The 17,925-nt window shown below is 36.7% G+C and overlaps 2 protein-coding genes across 3 annotated transcripts; one reads left to right on the forward strand and one right to left on the reverse strand.

Moving 5' to 3' along the window:
* The first annotated feature begins 213 nt into the window (after positions 1-213).
* Positions 214-5,066, forward strand: LOC135677008 (squalene monooxygenase SE1-like). The gene is made up of 8 exons (XM_065188837.1): positions 214-520; positions 2,017-2,128; positions 2,329-2,503; positions 3,036-3,204; positions 3,370-3,588; positions 3,741-4,016; positions 4,169-4,447; positions 4,728-5,066. Exons 1-8 carry the CDS (start codon positions 266-268, stop codon positions 4,830-4,832), a joined length of 1,590 nt encoding a protein of 529 aa, XP_065044909.1. The 5' UTR covers positions 214-265; the 3' UTR covers positions 4,833-5,066.
* A 749-nt stretch (positions 5,067-5,815) lies between these two features.
* On the reverse strand, positions 5,816-17,077 carry LOC135677011 (uncharacterized). Of its 2 annotated transcripts, XM_065188849.1 has the most exons (7): positions 16,767-17,067; positions 15,429-15,470; positions 12,400-12,534; positions 8,427-8,659; positions 7,970-8,006; positions 6,378-6,435; positions 5,816-6,271 (listed from the first exon to the last, which is right to left on the reverse strand). In XM_065188849.1, the coding sequence occupies exons 1-7, from the start codon at positions 16,881-16,883 to the stop codon at positions 6,198-6,200; spliced, it is 696 nt and encodes a 231-aa protein (XP_065044921.1). In that variant the 5' UTR covers positions 16,884-17,067; the 3' UTR covers positions 5,816-6,197. The 2 variants fall into 2 exon arrangements, with proteins under 2 accessions (XP_065044921.1, XP_065044929.1); XM_065188857.1 differs by lacking the exon at positions 12,400-12,534 and having other exon boundaries at positions 16,767-17,077.
* Between the last annotated feature and the right edge of the window lie 848 nt (positions 17,078-17,925).

The following is a 17,925-nucleotide window of genomic DNA, read 5'->3' on the forward strand; positions in this document are numbered from 1 at the left end:
AAGTGGCTGGACTCCATGAATGGCTAGATGTGACCCAACCAAGGAAAAATGTAAGATTTCAGTCGGTCCGGTTCATTCCGAGATGCGGTCTAATTATGATGCTCCGAAGTTGCTGGTCTAAAAATGAACCGGAGCGGTAGTTGGGAATAAACACCAACGCGAAGGACCGGATCCAGAACGCGCTATATCAACCGCTGCTCGGAACACGCGAGGAGCGTGAGAGAGAGAGAGGACAGAGAGGAGGCGGAGAGTGAGCGAGGAGGGGATGGCTTCTGTGGCGGCGGAGATGGCGGAGCACTACCTTTTCGCGGCCATTGTCGCTTCGATCTTGGCCTTCCTTTTTCTCGCCGGAATCCGGGGTCGGAAGGCCGCGAGGGGGAGGAAGAGGACCGACGATGGAGCTCCTTTCGCCGCCGGGAAGGAGCAGTGCGATTCGGACGCCGATGGGTGCGGCGTCCCGGACGTGATCGTCGTCGGCGCTGGCGTCGCGGGTTCCGCCCTCGCTTACACGCTCGGAAAGGTGACACCTTTTCTTCCGTTCCTGTCCTGAATTTCGTAAACTTTGATGACGTTTGAGGAGGAGACAACTTTTCTTCCGTTACTTTCCTACTTGGCAAATCTTGGTGGTTGGATGATGTTGATTCGGGATTTAGGATTCCTCTACCGTCATCATTACATTTTTATATGTGTATGCTCCTTTTCTGCGTGTTTTGTGCTCGGCTTTCCCGATGTTGCTTTTATTCAGGGAGTTCCTTCTTGCTCTTCTTATCTTCCATAATTTCCTTTTTTTGAAAACCCTAATCATGCTTAGGGCTCGAAACAAGATAAAAGAACTCTTTTAGGGGTCTTCAAATTGATTATTGATCATTTAATTTTTTTGCACAAGGAGGTTAGTCGATCTTTAATTGACAGTCTTGCAAACCTCGTATCGGTTCTAGTGCTATGATTTTTAAGGTAAAGACACAGCTGACTGCTTCCTTAGTTTTTTGCTTTGTTTGCGCTAGAATTTGTGATCTGATGTCTTCAAATGCTCATCTTTTTACGGTTGAATCTAGTTTGTTTTAATGGATTTGTACATGTTGAGAATATATGGGATTGAAGGTTGTAGAGATGTGAAGTGCATTTTCACGAGAACAACCTAAGGCTGTGTAAATTGACTCTGCAAACTGCATTGGCGGGAGCCCCATAGACCAGTCACCAATTTTCCTTCTTGTGGATTTTTTTTCAGATAGTATATGGATAATTTATGATAATTTTTAGTTACTATACACATAAATTTGTTGTGTCACCATTGGTACCTAAAATAAGCTAAGCCCCTTCTGTCCAAGAGTATGGCTACTTTGTGATGACTGAGTTATCAAGGAACACTACTTTTTGTTGATTGCTAAAGAAACACTTCTTGGTTGGTTATCTTGAATACTTCAGTGAGGGAAGGATGAGAATTAGCTTTCCTATGAATTCTACTAGATGAGTTGAATATTATTCACAAAGAAGTGTACAAATAAGGTAGTGAACCTATTACAAGTTAATCTAGTTGGTGACATTCAACTCTCTGACAGACTTTTGGTTTATATCATTTACTTCTTTCATGTTTAAAATCTTTGTTAGGATCATGTTGCACATCATTGCTAATAAAATTGTGTCATATTCCACGTGGGCAAGGGCTACAATAGTACATTGCTGAGAAAGATTAAATTGGTATCCATTGTCAACCAGTGAATTCAGATTGGTGGTATTGCACTGTCATTGATCCCAAACTTTTTCATAGGTGTTCAGCAATTTGCAGTATGCAGGATTTTGATGCAATCTTTCCTCTTTTAATGTTGAAGTTTGACCTTAGCTAAGGACTTGGATCATTTCATTCATTTCTGTTTAATGCTTGTTTCTGACAATAGTTCATAAAACCAATTAAGCCCATAAGCATAGGCTTCTTAGCTTAGCTTTCTCACGATTAAACATGCACAACCTAAGTTCAAATCATGCTTTTGAGTATATGACTAATTTTATTGGTTGTAGGATGGAAGACGGGTACATGTTATTGAGAGAGATTTAACAGAGCCCGACAGAATTGTTGGTGAACTTTTGCAACCTGGAGGATACTTGAAACTGGTTGAGTTGGGCCTTCAGGGTAAGCAATAAAAAATTTCATTGTTCTGTATTATGTAAAGAGTGCAACACCTTTATGGTCACTATGATAATAGGGGTATCTGTTTTGTTGTTTATGTTGTAATTTTCACACCTATCTTTCTGGTTAACTGCTTCTTAGGATTTGATTACTATTTCTCTATTTTCATCTTCTTTAATGTTCATGTTTTTTCTGGCCATCAGATTGTGTTGAAGAAATTGATGCTCAGCGGGTCTTTGGCTATGCTCTTTTTAAAGATGGAAGAAATACTAAACTTGCTTACCCTCTGGAAAAATTTCATTCCGATGTTGCTGGGAGGAGCTTTCATCATGGACGGTTCATACAAAGGATGCGACAGAAAGCTGCAACTTTACCCAAGTAATCACTTTTCTACTTCTATTATATAAATTTTTATCTTCAAAAGAATAAGATTGATCATTCAAGTGGTTTTTTAGTGTTCAAAGCTTCACTCTCTTGCTTCATTACATTTTAACAAATCTCTATTTAGAAATTTAGTAGAATATTGGTTACAAATTTTCAGTCAGACTTGATAAGATTATGAAATAAAACATTTCAAAATCAATTGAACATGTCTTTTGATATATGAAAAGAGAATGCTTTGAGTTATCTTGTCGAAATCAATATGGACCTTTGAATGGGACAAAAATGCAGGCATGTGACATCTGTGCTATAAAGTTACTGTGAAAACATGCTTTCTTAAAAGGTAATATGATATACTAGAAGATTGCTAAACACTCGCAACTGATTTATTGAGGTATACACTACCATGTTTCATGCCTATTTGGTTGATCTTTCTTTTAAATGTAGTTAATTCTTTTATTTTGTCTAGTTTTTACGTTGTGTCATTTAGTCAAGAAACTAAAATTTCCTTGTATAAACAACTTTTCAGTGTTCGGCTGGAGCAGGGAACTGTAACATCATTGCTTGAAGAAAATGGAACAATTAAGGGGGTACTGTATAAGAATAAAGCTGGTGAAGAATTAAAAGCTTTTGCACCTCTTACAATTGTATGTGATGGCTGCTTTTCAAATTTGCGGAAGTCTCTCTGCTCTCCTAAGGTAAAAATAGTATTACAGAAGTTCACTGCTAGCCACATGATTTTAGCTTTTTAAGACTTTAGGCCAACTGTTATGAAGTTCTCTGCATTTTGCACATTGTTAATTACTTACCTCATAACAATGATGGATTTCCACTATGATGGTTTGATGAGTCTTGTTTTGCAGGTGGATATACCATCTTCTTTTGTTGGTTTGGTTCTTGAGAACTGTGAACTTCCATTCCCAAACCATGGGCATGTTGTCTTGGCAGATCCCTCACCCATTTTATTTTATCCAATAAGTAGCAATGAGGTACGCTGTTTGGTTGATGTGCCTGGACAGAAAGTACCTTCTGTAGCGAATGGTGAAATGGCTAGCTACCTAAAGACGGTGGTGACACCTCAGGTAGTTTCAGTGATCTCACTTGCTAGATTTTATATTTTCTTTTTGTTATTGAATGTTTTCTCCCACTAATGGATCTTGCATAAATCTGGATTGTTTACAAACCTTTTGGTTGAGTCCTGAAACATATGGATGATACATTTTATATTTACCAGATTCCAGCTCAACTGCATGATCCTTTTATATCGGCAATCGACAAGGGAAATATTAGAACTATAGCAAATAGGAGCATGCCAGCTGTTCCTCATCCCACACCCGGAGCCCTGTTAATGGGGGATGCTTTCAATATGCGTCATCCTCTAACCGGTGGGGGAATGACTGTGGCCTTATCTGATATAGTTCTTCTACATAATCTTCTCAAGCCTCTTCGTGATCTTCATGATGCATCCACTCTCTGCAATTACTTGGAGTCTTTTTACACCCTACGGAAGGTAAACAGAGTATTCTTGTTGAGTAGAAGTTGGTTTCTATCCTGCATATCAGATATCTATCGTCTTTTTCAATCTCTTTTAGATTTTCTTTCACAATGTATTTATGGTCTCTTTTTTCTCTTCATTAATGAAATCTCATGACACTTCTGCAGCCAGTTGCTTCTACAATAAACACCTTGGCAGGTGCTCTTTACAAGGTCTTTAGTGCATCACCTGATCGAGCTAGGAATGAAATGCGCCAAGCATGTTTCGACTATTTAAGCCTGGGAGGTGTATTCTCAAATGGACCCATTTCTTTACTCTCAGGTCTGAATCCTAGGCCATTGACTTTGGTTGCACACTTCTTTGCTGTCGCTATATATGGTGTTGGCCGCCTATTGCTGCCATTTCCTTCCCCCAAACGAATGTGGATTGGAGCTAGACTTATTTCTGTAAGTATTAAGTATATGTTGTGCAATTCTTTTACATGTTCCACCTTGTTCTTATCAATCTTTTTAGTCAACAAATTTGATCATACCTGGTACTCAATAAATGTGGATTTAATGAATAGATTCAGATATATGACTGTTACATGGGTGAGCCATAATCCATAATTTAGACTTATCATTCGCATGGTTCACTGCCTTTCGTATCAGCATTTCTAAGATAGATTTATATTTTTTCAGTTGAATCACACCTTAGAAATTTACATGGCTATTGTGCTTTTTTCAGGGTGCCTCAGGTATCATTTTCCCCATCATCAAAGCAGAAGGGGTTCGGCAAATGTTCTTCCCTGCAACTGTTCCTGCATATTATAGGAAACCCCCTGCCAATTGAAACATCAAGATGGGTGGTGAATTCAGCTCAAGCTCAACTGTGTACCATTTTTAGGTTAAATAACTGTTGCAGACGTAACATGTTCTTAGTTTGCAATTCCACGAGGCCGGATCTGGCATTGAATTTGTATTCCCATTATCGTGCATGTGGAGTGGAAACTATAAAGATCACTAACTTGTTAATCACTCGGGTACCGTGAGACTAATTTTTTGACAATAAACAGTGTTTTTGTGATTTCGGTTTCCAGTGATTGTGTAAGTTGAATTGCATGGATATGGTCTGAGATTACAGGAATATGGTTTGAAGGTATTAAAGCTCAAGATTGCTCTCTCGTAAGTCTTGGATGCATTGTGCAGGTCAATCATGATAATAAATAAGGTCACGTTCTTTATCAGGAGTTGGGTTCATGTTTGAGTTCCGCACAAAAATATGTCCTGATACTGTGGGTGTTTTTTAGGTTCATCGAATATTTTTTTCTTTGGCCATTGGTGATGATTGATGGATAATCTCCAGACTTTTAATCAGCTCTGGTAGCATCAAATTCCTATAAACTGAGACATGGAATAAACAGCAAATAGCAGTTTTAGGGTTCCAAGCCTGGTTCCTCAATTCATTCAAATGCACAAAAGATTGATAACTAACTATCAGCAGGATTCAGAATAAGAAAGACAAGCACATAGCAGATATCAATATTCTTTTGATGAAAGAACCAATATTGTAGGGAGAACATTGTTTTCCTGTTGTAAACTGCATCAGAGATTGTGCCACACTACAGTGAAGCAATCAACTTTATGTGATACGGAGTATGGCTGCAAATTAAAGTTACAAAAAATCGGTAGCTATCACGCTAACCATGTAATAAATAATGATGCTACTTCCACAACTTGGACAGTTTCCTGTCATACTCAGATAATTGTACTGCATAGATCAAACAACTTTGTACAGAAAATGATAACCAGCACACTATTACTTGGAAGTAATGCTAACTCAAATGTGGTATCAATTTAAACATTAACTTATACGTAGTTAGATTCAAGATGTAACATGTTTTCAACTTGCTAGGCACTGTAAGAATCTTCTCACAACGGACTTCCGAATGGAAGAAAAAAATATATATGCAGCCCAGAGATTTCAGAGGAAAAAGAAATGCTACTTAGTTGCCAAGCCTGATGTCAAGATCACCATGGAAGAGTAACTCCATCTAAAATGATAAACCTCTTGGCATGCTCAGAATTCACAACTGCTATCTGATCAGCAACTTTTTTTTATTTTTTATGAATCTTATTATTTTGGCAGGACATGTTCTTCTAAACTATTTATTTCTTGGGACATGCCAATATCTACATTCTACCAGCATGATGAGGATCAACTCTGACTTCTCTCCAATTTAATTGCTTCATAGGACATTATTATTTCTTTAAACTTCGCCTCTGCAGCCTCTGCAGCAAAAGAATGATATTGGTTCCCTCACCAAAGATAAAATTTGACTAAAATGTTTGACTAGTAAACAAAATAGTAAATAAGTTAAACTTCACATGAAATAACCTTTATTATCTGGGTTTTGATCAGGATGGTACTCCATTGCTTTTGCTCGGAAAGCAGTCTGCGACATATAAGAGTGAAAATTAGGTACACAATGTGAAAAAATTATCGAGAGAACTAAATATCTCAACAACTGTAACCTTAGCATCTGAACATTAGAGTACAATAGATACACTCAAGTTGGAAGATGTTTGAGCTTGCAATTATTCAGGTGGCATCAGACAACAATAGAGTTCTTTAGGACCCAACCGGCCTCTAGTATCTTACTGAGCCCATAGAGGTTTTATGTGCTAAGAGACTATTTAGCAAGTACTCAGCTGATCTTGTTGGGGGAAGTTAAGTTAGTCACAAATTATGAACAAATATAATTGACTGACTGCTTTTAGTTTACTTGTACCCATGGAAAGATGTTAGCAGGAACACACTAAACCATGGTTTCATGAACGAATAGAATGACATTTACATTATGGTATGACAAAATGATGAAAGTCCTAGAAAATCTACAGAATATTATATACAGCAAATTACAATCCATTGGAAGAGTATTGCCATGCTTTATTTATATAATTTGCACATATAGTGTCATAGATTATTATCATGATGATCCTAAGAAATATGTTTTGCATAACAGAAAATAAGTGCCATAAAGTGAAAAAAAGAAATCATCATGAATAGAAATTTTCCAAGATAAGAAAAAGGTGACACCAAAGATTTAAATACAAGTCCGATACTTGTTTTGACAACTTGTCGCATGACATAGTACTGGTATGCATGGTACTATACTGTCAAGCATCACTGGAAAATAATAAAGAAATGTCATTTGTTGGAAATATAATAAGCATGACATAGGTACCAAGCTAGATGACCCAATTATGATCATTTGTTGGACAGGTAAATTTCAGTTAGTACATATCCATCCAACCACTATTTAAAACCATGGGTGGAACTACCATGCTTATACTGTGTGTCCTTCAACTTTTCTTTCCCTTTTTCTTTTCTTGGAAAAAGGAGTTTGTTGGGATTATCATGGTACAGGTATGCTTTGATAATATCGCTGAGAGTTATACATGATCCACAAGCAGGTTTTCATCTTTAAAATACATTCAGGGCCTCTGGCTATGTCAAACCTGATTTTTCCAAGACTTGATGACACTGTCACAAAAACAGGAGACCAAAATTCTAAAGAGAATGCTGCCGTTGCCTCTGATTATTTTTTATGTGCCAAATGATATTATAATCTGTGTCAATAATTGAAATCAGTCCCCAGGGAATCACTAATTCTTCCAATTGTCTGTTAATCACATGTGATTCACATGAAGGGTGTAAACAGGTGAATAGCCTAGAATAGGTTGTGGCCCGTAAGCTCCTTTGTCAAAGCTAATGTGAAAGAATACCTTGTAGCTCTGAAGCTCATTTTGACTATAGCATCTTTTTGGCTAGCAAGCTTCTCATTCACTTTTCATAAGACCATGGTTATATAATAACTATTTCTACAAGTTCCTTAACTGTAACAAATTGTCTAAACAATTGAAAAAACGTATAAAAGGCACAAATGGAATTTGAAAATTAAGAAGTCAGTTACTGGAGAGAAGTACCTTAATATCAACATCTGAATATGGCTCTGCTCTAGACCTACAAAAAGAGGCAAATAATGTTCAAATTAGACAACTCATATAAATTGAATTTTTTGAGGGGGACAACTAAGTTTTATGAGTTCCTCAAATGAAAACACGGATTTGTTTGCTTCTGAAAAGTTCCACTCCTTCAGGACATGTTTCACTTAATCAGCTTTAACTAGCAGAAATTATACATTAATAAAATGTACTCTTAACTATAAATGCTACTCAAATATCAAAGTTTCACACTCGTAGATTGGGACAGTATAGTATGTCACATAAAAGGAGCGAGAATATGTTCATCATATACTTTATCCATTACACAAGACAATGACAGTTAAATACTTCATAATCATGAGAATAGTGTCCAGGAGTAAACAAGGAAACCCATGCTTATTTGCTAGGAAGAGAGAAAAAAAAGTATGAGTTGTACTACCTATCAAGACCCAACACTGTGTAGTGGTGTGACATTGTACAGTTCACCCTGGATCTAGGGGTGTAATTGTAATTACTTCTTTGTTCCCTGTAAGATGAATCTGTCTCATAATACCAATCATCACGTGGAATATACCGATATGCACCAGGGTCGCTATACTTCCAAGTCTCATAGCTCTTCTTATGCTTATTTCTATCCCTGTTAAATACACTTTGCATTCGCCGTATACGCTCCTACATAAACAAACATGAATGCGGATCATCATTCATTCACAAAATTATCAAAAGCAACACCAATTAGATAAATCATATAATCAGCTTAAAATATGTACAGTTGAAGCTTCTTTTGCCATTGAAAGTAGCTACTGAGACACAAGTGATTATAAAATTTAGTACCATGCACATCAATTCATAGAGATTGAGCAATCACACAGTATTACATATCAAGGAATGTGCATTGTTATGACCAGTTCATAGCAGCCATCATTTACTGGTCTAGGAAGCTGGCTACCCCTTTTAAAGCAGTAGATCCGGTTTATTTTTTTAAATTTAAGCAAACACGTGATGCACAAGAACTGACAGTCAGCCAACCACATGTCGGACCTCCCAGTATTTTTCCTCATCTTCCCCACCTCCACCTCTGCCTCCTCTTGTCCTTCTCCCACCCCACCTCCTCCTCGGTACCAGTATATATACTGGCGTACCATGTATCTATGTAAATCCAAGAGGATACGGAGGGGGAGAGAGAGAGAGAGAGGAAGGGGAAGTGAATGCAGAGTATAAGGTGGAAGGGCTGACAGAGGAGAGAGAAAAAATGTCACTAGCTTATAACAAAAAAAGGATCTGATACCAATACTAGACATTACATTTACTGTCTAATACAGCTTAGCATCAATCAGCTTATCAGCTGATAAGCCTGGTATTATGAGGATGACTGTACTAAGTTTCATTCTAAACCAGACCATGGCCAAAACTCTAAACCATGCTTTGCATATCATTGTAGAATAGCTGCCTCTACCTAGCCATGTGCCAACACTAGACACCCAACTTTTCCCATTTCTCGAGGAAAGTATTATCACTCTTCATTAAAAGAAATTACCAGACTAAGATGTCGATTGGCATTAAAGTAGAAGCAAACAACTCAAACCAAATTCTAAAATCAAAATGGGCAACAAAATCAAAACCCAAAAGTACTTGACAGTCGACAATATACTAGCATAATTTAGTCAACGTTTGTTCGTAAAGAATAAAAAAAATTAAAGTTCAAGACTTCGAGTTGATATCACAAGTCATCACAATATCAGGTGTGGTCTTGATCAAAGTTTCAAGTTTTGGTACCTAGCCAGACCAGTTTGAGCTGCTATATACTAGTGTTCCAATACATGGCATGTTGGCACATCAATCATCCCGAACAATTGAGAAAGAGAGAGAGCAGAGGAGGAATATGGGTCAGAAGCTCTCATTATTTACCATGGGACTAGTAAATACTAAATACTGGTCTGTATCAAGTGGTATGGCCAAAACTTTAAAAGATGACTCACATGTTAGGAAGTAACAAAAAGTGCAGTTGTCACTAATTATTTCACATATGATATCAAGGGCTTAAAAATCAACCCTATAATAATATATTTCATCAAATTTCCATTGTTCCTTTCAGCTCAGCTCCTGAAAAATGAACTTTCTTCCTTCAATCAATTGATGATTCCCAGCAAAAGGAAGTGGTTACAGTTTGTGACTTAAAGCACATCAGAGTTTGTGACACCATAGAGATAATGAAAAGCTCTAGCTTAAAGCCTCATGAAAGCAACAGCAAACTCAGAATTAGGTGAATAGTCTTACAAATGATCAGAACTTGTGCATTGCATCGACGTACTACTACTACCAACAACCACCAACACACAGACATACAGTCTTAGCCATTAAAGGTATCCATACTAAAATATGTATAGTATTCTAATTTCAGGAACCGAAAGGACTACATATTTGGAGTCAACTTCCCAAAATTATAACAAAACCCACTTGACAAAAAATCAAACCCCTGTTTTTCACAAATTTAAGGAACAATATAATACTGAAAAAATATCTTTAAATTAGCAATAAGTTATTCAATTTATGCAAAATCAGCACCATCTATAGGTGATTTAGATGTATGGACTTGAAAATATTTCAACGTATTGTTAAACTTAAAAAATCAACAATCCATATTGTTGTCCAAAGTAGTAATTTGTGTCTTCATATAATATGCATTAAGCTCAAATAATATTCATCTTTCTTTGTTCTTATAGTTGGTAGTCATGATCTGCATTATTTACTATCATAGAATTAGAGTTCAAAGATAAGCAGTGTTGGCAGGGTCACGATGTGCTAATTGAATGTATCATGCAAAACAAGTATCAACACCTTGCATGAATCCATGTCAGTGCAAAATGCAGTGCCCATAGTCATGTACCACTCATCATAAACTGCACCATGCAACATGGCTGCAAATGTCATATCAGCTGCCATACCCCACAGATGTCAGAGTTTCTCACTATCATGATGCCATTGGCAAAGCATACCCTTGAACTACTGCAAGGACTGAAGTATTGGATCATTCGATACATATAAAAAATAACTAAATGTCCACCTATTCACTCTCCATATAATTTTAGGTATAATTTTCTTTTAAGTGGATGATACAAAATAGGAAATAACATAAGATCTTAATAGCATCTAATTCCTTAGCTAAAGCAGATTAGAGAAACAAAAACTAATTCATAATAAAACTGACTTCAATTGAAAAACTTCAAATAGGATAACCTGGATAGATGATCAACATCAATAATTTTTATAACATTGGTCAGCCAATCTATAGGTGTATATTTTTTACTTGGAACAAAAGCTAACTGACTCTTAGAACACTTGAATTTCTGAACAATTAAACATCCTAAAATAAAACAAGATTATATCAAGTAAAAGCAAAATAAACAAACTATAATCTAGAATTTTTCAGAATAGATCAAACCAACTTTACTAGGCCTTTCTCACAGTAGATTAATATTGTTGTTCTTAATGTTATTCAAGTTCCTGGTTCCCCAATTGATTGACCTGCAATAATACCTACAGTTTCTCCCAATTCGACAATTTTGAGAGTTATGAAAGGGCATCTAATTTCATTGATAGTTCTAGGATCTTCAACATGACAACTATGGAAAAGAATAGACAACACAGATAAAATGAAAGAAGTCCTGCCCAAAAGGAATAATGAATAATCATTAATTTAGAAAAGGTCTAAAATTTTATGTTTGTTTCTTTAGAAATGTAAGAAAATGGATAATGTATAAAAGAAAAGAGGACAAGCAAATATATATTTTATGGCCAAAAGGGCAAGGATAATGCATGGAGCCATTCTGAGTTGGGTTCAAAGTCCATTGATGTGCATCTATTCAAACTTCAAATTGGACCAATAGAAAACCAACTTGTTTACAGGTTCCGATCAGTGCCAGGCAATGGTCCCAAGTAAGACTGCTACTAGGTATGTCAGCTTGAAACCAATCAGCCTTGGAAAACCTGAGCAAGATTTCTAACAATCACAATGACCTGAATGGCCTAGATTGGGTTAGTTTGGTCAGGTTATGCTTTGTGATTGAATCAGGCTGGAACTAGAACTATATATATCTAGTGTTGGTTTGGAATGAACCCAAAGTTGCAAGCCTATTAACCAAGTGATAAACAACCAAACCAAATTTAAATCCTTAACATCAAAACTTTGGTATCTCCAATAGCAGGCCAGAGTAATAAAAAGTCAGCAAGTTGTGGAGAAGTTCCTGAAAGTTTGGTAAAGTGATAAGAATTTAGTAAATAATGTTAGATATGACTATACAATCTAACCAAATGGTGCTATCAAACCATTCACTATCACTTTGAAAAATAATTAGTAAAAAAGAATTAATGGAGATAATAGAAAAATTAAAAAAACCAGGAAAAGAACTGACAACTCTCTCCCTTTCCTCTTCATATTCCTCTTGCATTCTAGTGCGATAATATCTTTTCCAAGCATCTTGACTGGATCCTCCATGATTTGAGCTACTCGTGTTTCTCCAAGATGAACTTGCCCGTAATCTGCTCAGCTGATGAAGAAAAAAAAGAAAATCTTCGATGAATTACAATTGGTAAGCAGCAATTGAATGCAAATAAACAATATTGCTTCCAACTCTTTCTTCAGGTAATAATAATAATAAGATGAGTAGAATCCAAGTGTCTTTTCTTTTTTCAAATATTAGCATACTGAATGCCAGCGAGGTTTGCTTGATTTTTCCAATGAGAATTCACTTAGTACATCGTCGTAGTCCATATCTTTTGTTTTGCATCAAATCATATAATTTATCAGGCTTAAAGTTTATTAGTAGTTCGTAGAACAGAATATATCCTAATGCGGGAGACGTCCAATGACAATTTGACACAGGTGTTGCTAAGCTGGATTCCACCAATAGGTGGTAGGTTTTGGACTATGGAATAAGACTAATGCAATCAATGAGAATAAACTCGACCACATTTTTGTGGAGAGTCGATTAATAAAGAATGAATATTTGATTGGTCAGTGTTCTAAATTTCTAATTTCCCTTTTCTTCATCAAGGATGAATTTTCCAAAATTTAACTGAGGATGCTGAGAATGATAATCTTGATGTGGAATCATGGAATAATCGTTCTCATGCCGGGGTAAGAAATTAAAATTAACATTACCAATATTGCAAAATGGGGACTGTATGGACTTAGAAACCTCAAATATCCTCCAACGATTGTTAGATTCTCCAAGTATTATCCAAAAAAGATGAAAATCTAGAGGTAGTCCTTTGGCAGGTACATGGTAAATTACTTTTAAGAGTCAACCATGTAAGATTCCGGTACAATATCTACTCACAGCTAGTGCTAGGACTAACATGAAGAAAAGGCTTGTTTTTTCCTCAAAATATGGGAATAGTCAGATCTGAAAACATCCCTAGGATAATGAATTTAGCCATCTCTTTAATCGTGCAATGCCATAAACAATTCCGCTTTGAAGGGAATCAATCTCTTGTGTTAAGGCATAGATATTGGTATGACGAGCTTTCTATATTCCAATTGCACTCTAACTGATGGACAAATCAAGATGCAGTGATTTAAAAAGCGCTAGGCGCCAAGGTCCAAAAATGCCCAAGACGCTAGGTGCTCGTCCAAGCAAAGCGAGACGTTCTGAAATATAAAAAAAATAAAAATATATATAATATAATAAAATATAATTATTTAAATAAAAATATGATATTAAATTAAAAATCTACTGTTAACAGTATATTACTTACTGTTAGCCGTAGATAGAGAGGAGAAAAAATGGCAACAGTAACAGAGGATTAGTTTAATATTGTTGCGACTAAGGTTCGTAATTTTGTACCGTAACGGAGTTTCGACATTAGCTCGGTACAGTACGATACTGTATACCGAGGTTGGCTCGGTACGGTATGGTACTGACGTACCGAGCGGTACACCCTGGTGTACCGAATAGTTTTATATATTTTTCTTCATTACTGTAGCACTGTAGCACTGCTACAGTATGGCACTGTAGCACTGCTATAGTGTAATACTGTAGCACTGTACCGGTACCGAACGGTCCACGTACCGGTATGCCATCGAACCGGTACGTATCGCCCGTACCGGACGGTACCATTCGGATACCATGATATATATATATATATATTCGGCGACATCGCCTTTTCCTTCTCCCACGCGGGGCGACATCGCCTCGTGTATATATATATATATATATATATATATATATATATATATATATATATATATATATATATATATATATATATATATATATTCATCGAAAAAGGTGACATCGCCGAAAAAGGTGATGCGATGTCACCTTATATATATATATATATATATATATATATATATATATATATATATATATATATATATATATATATATATATCGTTCCGTCCGGTAACGGGCGATCCGTGTACCGGTCAACTGACGGACCAGTACGTACCGCCCGTACCAAGCAGTATTATTCGACATTGCATACCTTGGTTGCGACAACATTACGAACGACAGTAGCGGCAGTGGCGAAAGCTACGAACAGCAATAGCGACAGCTACAGAAACTGTGGATAGCAACAGCGGTAGCGACGAAAGCTGCAGACAGCAGTAGTGACAGCGGTGAAAGCTACAGACAGCAGTCACAGTAACAATGGAAGCTGCGGACAGCAGCAGTAGTAATGACAACGACGAAAGCTGCGGATAGCAATAGCGGCAATGGCAGAAGCTTTAGAGGACATCCGTCAGTGGTGAAGGAACCTGTGGTCCACTCCCTCGACAGTTGAAGGAACTTCACATGGTTTGGTTTGCTTAATTGAACCGGGCACTCGCCCGAAGCGCCCAACGCTTGGTCTAAAGCGAGTGCCCAAGCGGCGCCTCTTTGAAGCACACCACCTAGCCCTTAAACGAGGCGCTCAGGCCTGGCCTCGCCTCACCCGAGCACCTAGGCAAGCGCCCGAGCACCTTTTTAAATCACTGTCAAGATGTATGAATGAACTGCACCGCTAACTATTGTCAACTTCACTTAATGTTTACATAAATCACTGAAATTTTTTTGTATCAACAGCAGAAAATTTCAACTCAATAACAAAAGTTTATATGCTCACAGTGACAAGTCCATATGCAGTGGTACCATGTCCATCTATTGGCTGTTCCTTCAAGCTAATTGCTCATGTGCTTGCACATTTAAGGGTTAAAATGTAGGCAAATATTCAAAGATGTTGAGAAAAGCAAGGTAAGAAACTTGGCAGATGTGATCATTTCATCATCACTCCAAACAAATACATGAAAATAGAAAAAATTTGGTAAAGCAGCGCGGCATTGCTAATGCAAGTAACTTTTGAGGAAAAGTTGCCTTGAAAAATAAGGAGCATCTTTTACATGGGAACTAAATTGGTGAATGCAATGCTGTAGTTAAAATATTTCAATGACTAACCATACCTGAGTGTATACCCAGTCAGCAGTCCTCCGCAGCTGACCAGTCTGCCAGTTACAACAAAGATAAGAATCGAGTTAGCACCATGAACAAGATCAAATAGTGCAACAAACAGGAGCAAAAGGTAACATGGCAAGGATGGGAACTGTATAATCAGAGGTTGTGAGACTAAATCCCCTAAAGAATTATAAACAAGGAACTTAAGTGCTGTGAAACAATTAAAGAATTTAGATTAGCACAATCACCATGTTGAAAGAATAAAAGTTATAGCTGGTCCATATGATTTTTATTTAAACAAATAATGAATGGCTCCAATCCATGCCTCCAAGGGCCTAAAAAACTCTCCCAAATGTTCAAAGAAAACTTCCAGAACAGTGAATCCAATAAAACAAGAGTAAGCCAATTGTTGTTTCACTGCTCACACTAACATGGAACCAGAAAAATCAGGAGTACCCAATGGCAACTTTATGTTGACAGTATGCACAAAAGGAAGACATAAGAACCTGATGCATTGACCATTACTTCCAGTGCATAATAAGAACTTCATCATCCAATTTTACACATCTGATACCAGTAATTCAACAAAAGTTTGATAACAAGAACATGCATCTCTTTTAAGCCTCAACTGAAACTAAAGAAAAATGCTAAAATTGTGAATCTGGATACTACAACGTGTAGGCATTTTTTTATTCATCCAAAGCAATCCAAAATTTGACAATGTTCATGTAATAGAAACAAATGCATGGGAAAAAAAAATCAACAGCAATCTTCTCCTATCTCCATGAAAAGAGTTTTTATACAATGACAACTGCCAAGTAAAAGCATCGTTTATTAGGTTCATGGATTAATCAAAAGAAATTGATGGCAACAACCAAAATCCAAACCAACAATTTTTCTCCATCTTCAATGCAACATATAAGCAACCAAACATATATCTAGAGAAAGGATGTTTAAATTGCAGACGATCTCCATAATATTCAGGCATACAATAACATAAGAACAACAAGAATCCATCGAGGTAGAGAGAAGAATCCTCCTAACTCTCAATTCAAACTCAATAGAAACAAGAAATTCTGAAATTAAAATCCATCCAATGAAACTAAAGCAGAGGTAACAATCGACGGAAATCTTCAGCAGGTGTCTGTAAAAGAAAATGGGCATAGTCAACTCCCAAATAAAAGGCGCATCTTTGATTGAATGATCGACTCGACCAACCCCAACTCCAGCGTAACAGACAATCAAACCGAGCCAGAGAACCGAAAAACCAAATCGGAAACAAGCACCGGGATCCCTAGAGAGACGAAGGAACCATGAAAACGCAGGGCCAGAGAGAGGGATCATACCACAAAGGTAGTGGCGGTGGCACCGACCAATCCGAAGAGGAGAACACGCCAAGCCTTCGTCGCGCGCTCCTTCTCCTGCCACGAATCGTGGTCGGGCTTCTTATCCCCGGAGCTCATCTCTCTCCTCGAGTCACTCCTTCAAAATCGGGATCCGGATCGAAACTTCCCAGATCAAGCGCATGTTTCGATCGATGGATCGACGGGAGAAACGAACGAAAGGAAATTCCAGGCGATTGTATCTGTGGAGGAAGGAACGTGTGGGGAGTAATTTAGCACCTCCACGAGCGGCGACTCGATTGCTCTTTCCCGCTTTTGCCCCCTTCTTCATCGAAATGGCCTTGTTGGATAATATCGTGGATGCTGAGGAGCCATTGTGTAAATATGACATTGTCCATCCAATTATGGATTTCTATTCTATATAACTAACTTTGTATATAGCAATTGCACCCTTCTATTAATATCCACAAAAGATTTCAAATTAATTAATTATACACTCTTCCTACTCGGTAGTGATGGGAGTCTCCTGCACTACATTTTTTTTTCTAAACATTTTTTTATATATAATCTTATATTTAATAATAATGAGCTGATTCATTTACACATGTCATAAAATTAAGTCAATTTTTTGTCATCAATAATGAATTGGGGAAAAAAAACATATACAAAATGACACCCTTAAATTTTTTTTTATTATTTTTGGAGCTTTTTTATCATTTTTTAGATAAGGCAAACTTCTTGTTAGCAATTTTAATTATATATATATATATATATATATATATATATATATATATATATATATATATAGTTTTAGAGGAGTATATTAGAGTATAACCTTCACTAAGATCACTTGGCTACTAATTAAATTCTCTTATAAATTATATGATCTATTCTTGTAATTTTGCATAAATACCCCCCAACTTCTTGTTCTTGAAATTAAGTTGGATTTCATGTTTTGCAGAATGGATACAAAATTCGTAATTTTATTCATTAAAATTGATCAATACTAATTAATGCTCTAAACTTTTTAATATAGTAATATAATAAATTATAGGTTGTATAATTTTGCCCTTGAAATTGTGCATAAATTTCCTCAACAAAATTTTTGCAGATTAATTTCAATTTCACAGTTTTGTAGGATGAATATAAAATTTCGCACTTT

This window comes from Musa acuminata, chromosome BXJ1-1 (genome assembly GCF_036884655.1).
Source record: "Musa acuminata AAA Group cultivar baxijiao chromosome BXJ1-1, Cavendish_Baxijiao_AAA, whole genome shotgun sequence".
NCBI classification, from domain to species: Eukaryota; Viridiplantae; Streptophyta; class Magnoliopsida; order Zingiberales; family Musaceae; genus Musa; species Musa acuminata.

What these genes read in the sequence shown, in the direction of transcription:
- LOC135677008 (XM_065188837.1), top strand. Translation starts at nt 266, where the DNA reads ATGGCTTCTGTGGCGGCGGAGATGGCGGAGCACTACCTTTTCGCGGCC. An exon ending in AGTCTCTCTGCTCTCCTAAG is followed by an intron (nt 3,205 to 3,369) that starts GTAAAAATAGTA and finishes CTTGTTTTGCAG; the next exon opens with GTGGATATACCATCTTCTTT. An exon ending in CTTTTTACACCCTACGGAAG is followed by an intron (nt 4,017 to 4,168) that starts GTAAACAGAGTA and finishes ACACTTCTGCAG; the next exon opens with CCAGTTGCTTCTACAATAAA.
- LOC135677011 (XM_065188849.1), bottom strand. Translation starts at nt 16,883, where the DNA reads ATGAGCTCCGGGGATAAGAAGCCCGACCACGATTCGTGGCAGGAGAAG. An exon ending in ATTCAGATGTTGATATTAAG is followed by an intron (nt 6,436 to 7,969) that starts GTACTTCTCTCC and finishes TATATGTCGCAG; the next exon opens with ACTGCTTTCCGAGCAAAAGC. An exon ending in TCAAAACCCAGATAATAAAG is followed by an intron (nt 6,272 to 6,377) that starts GTTATTTCATGT and finishes CTTTTGCTGCAG; the next exon opens with AGGCTGCAGAGGCGAAGTTT.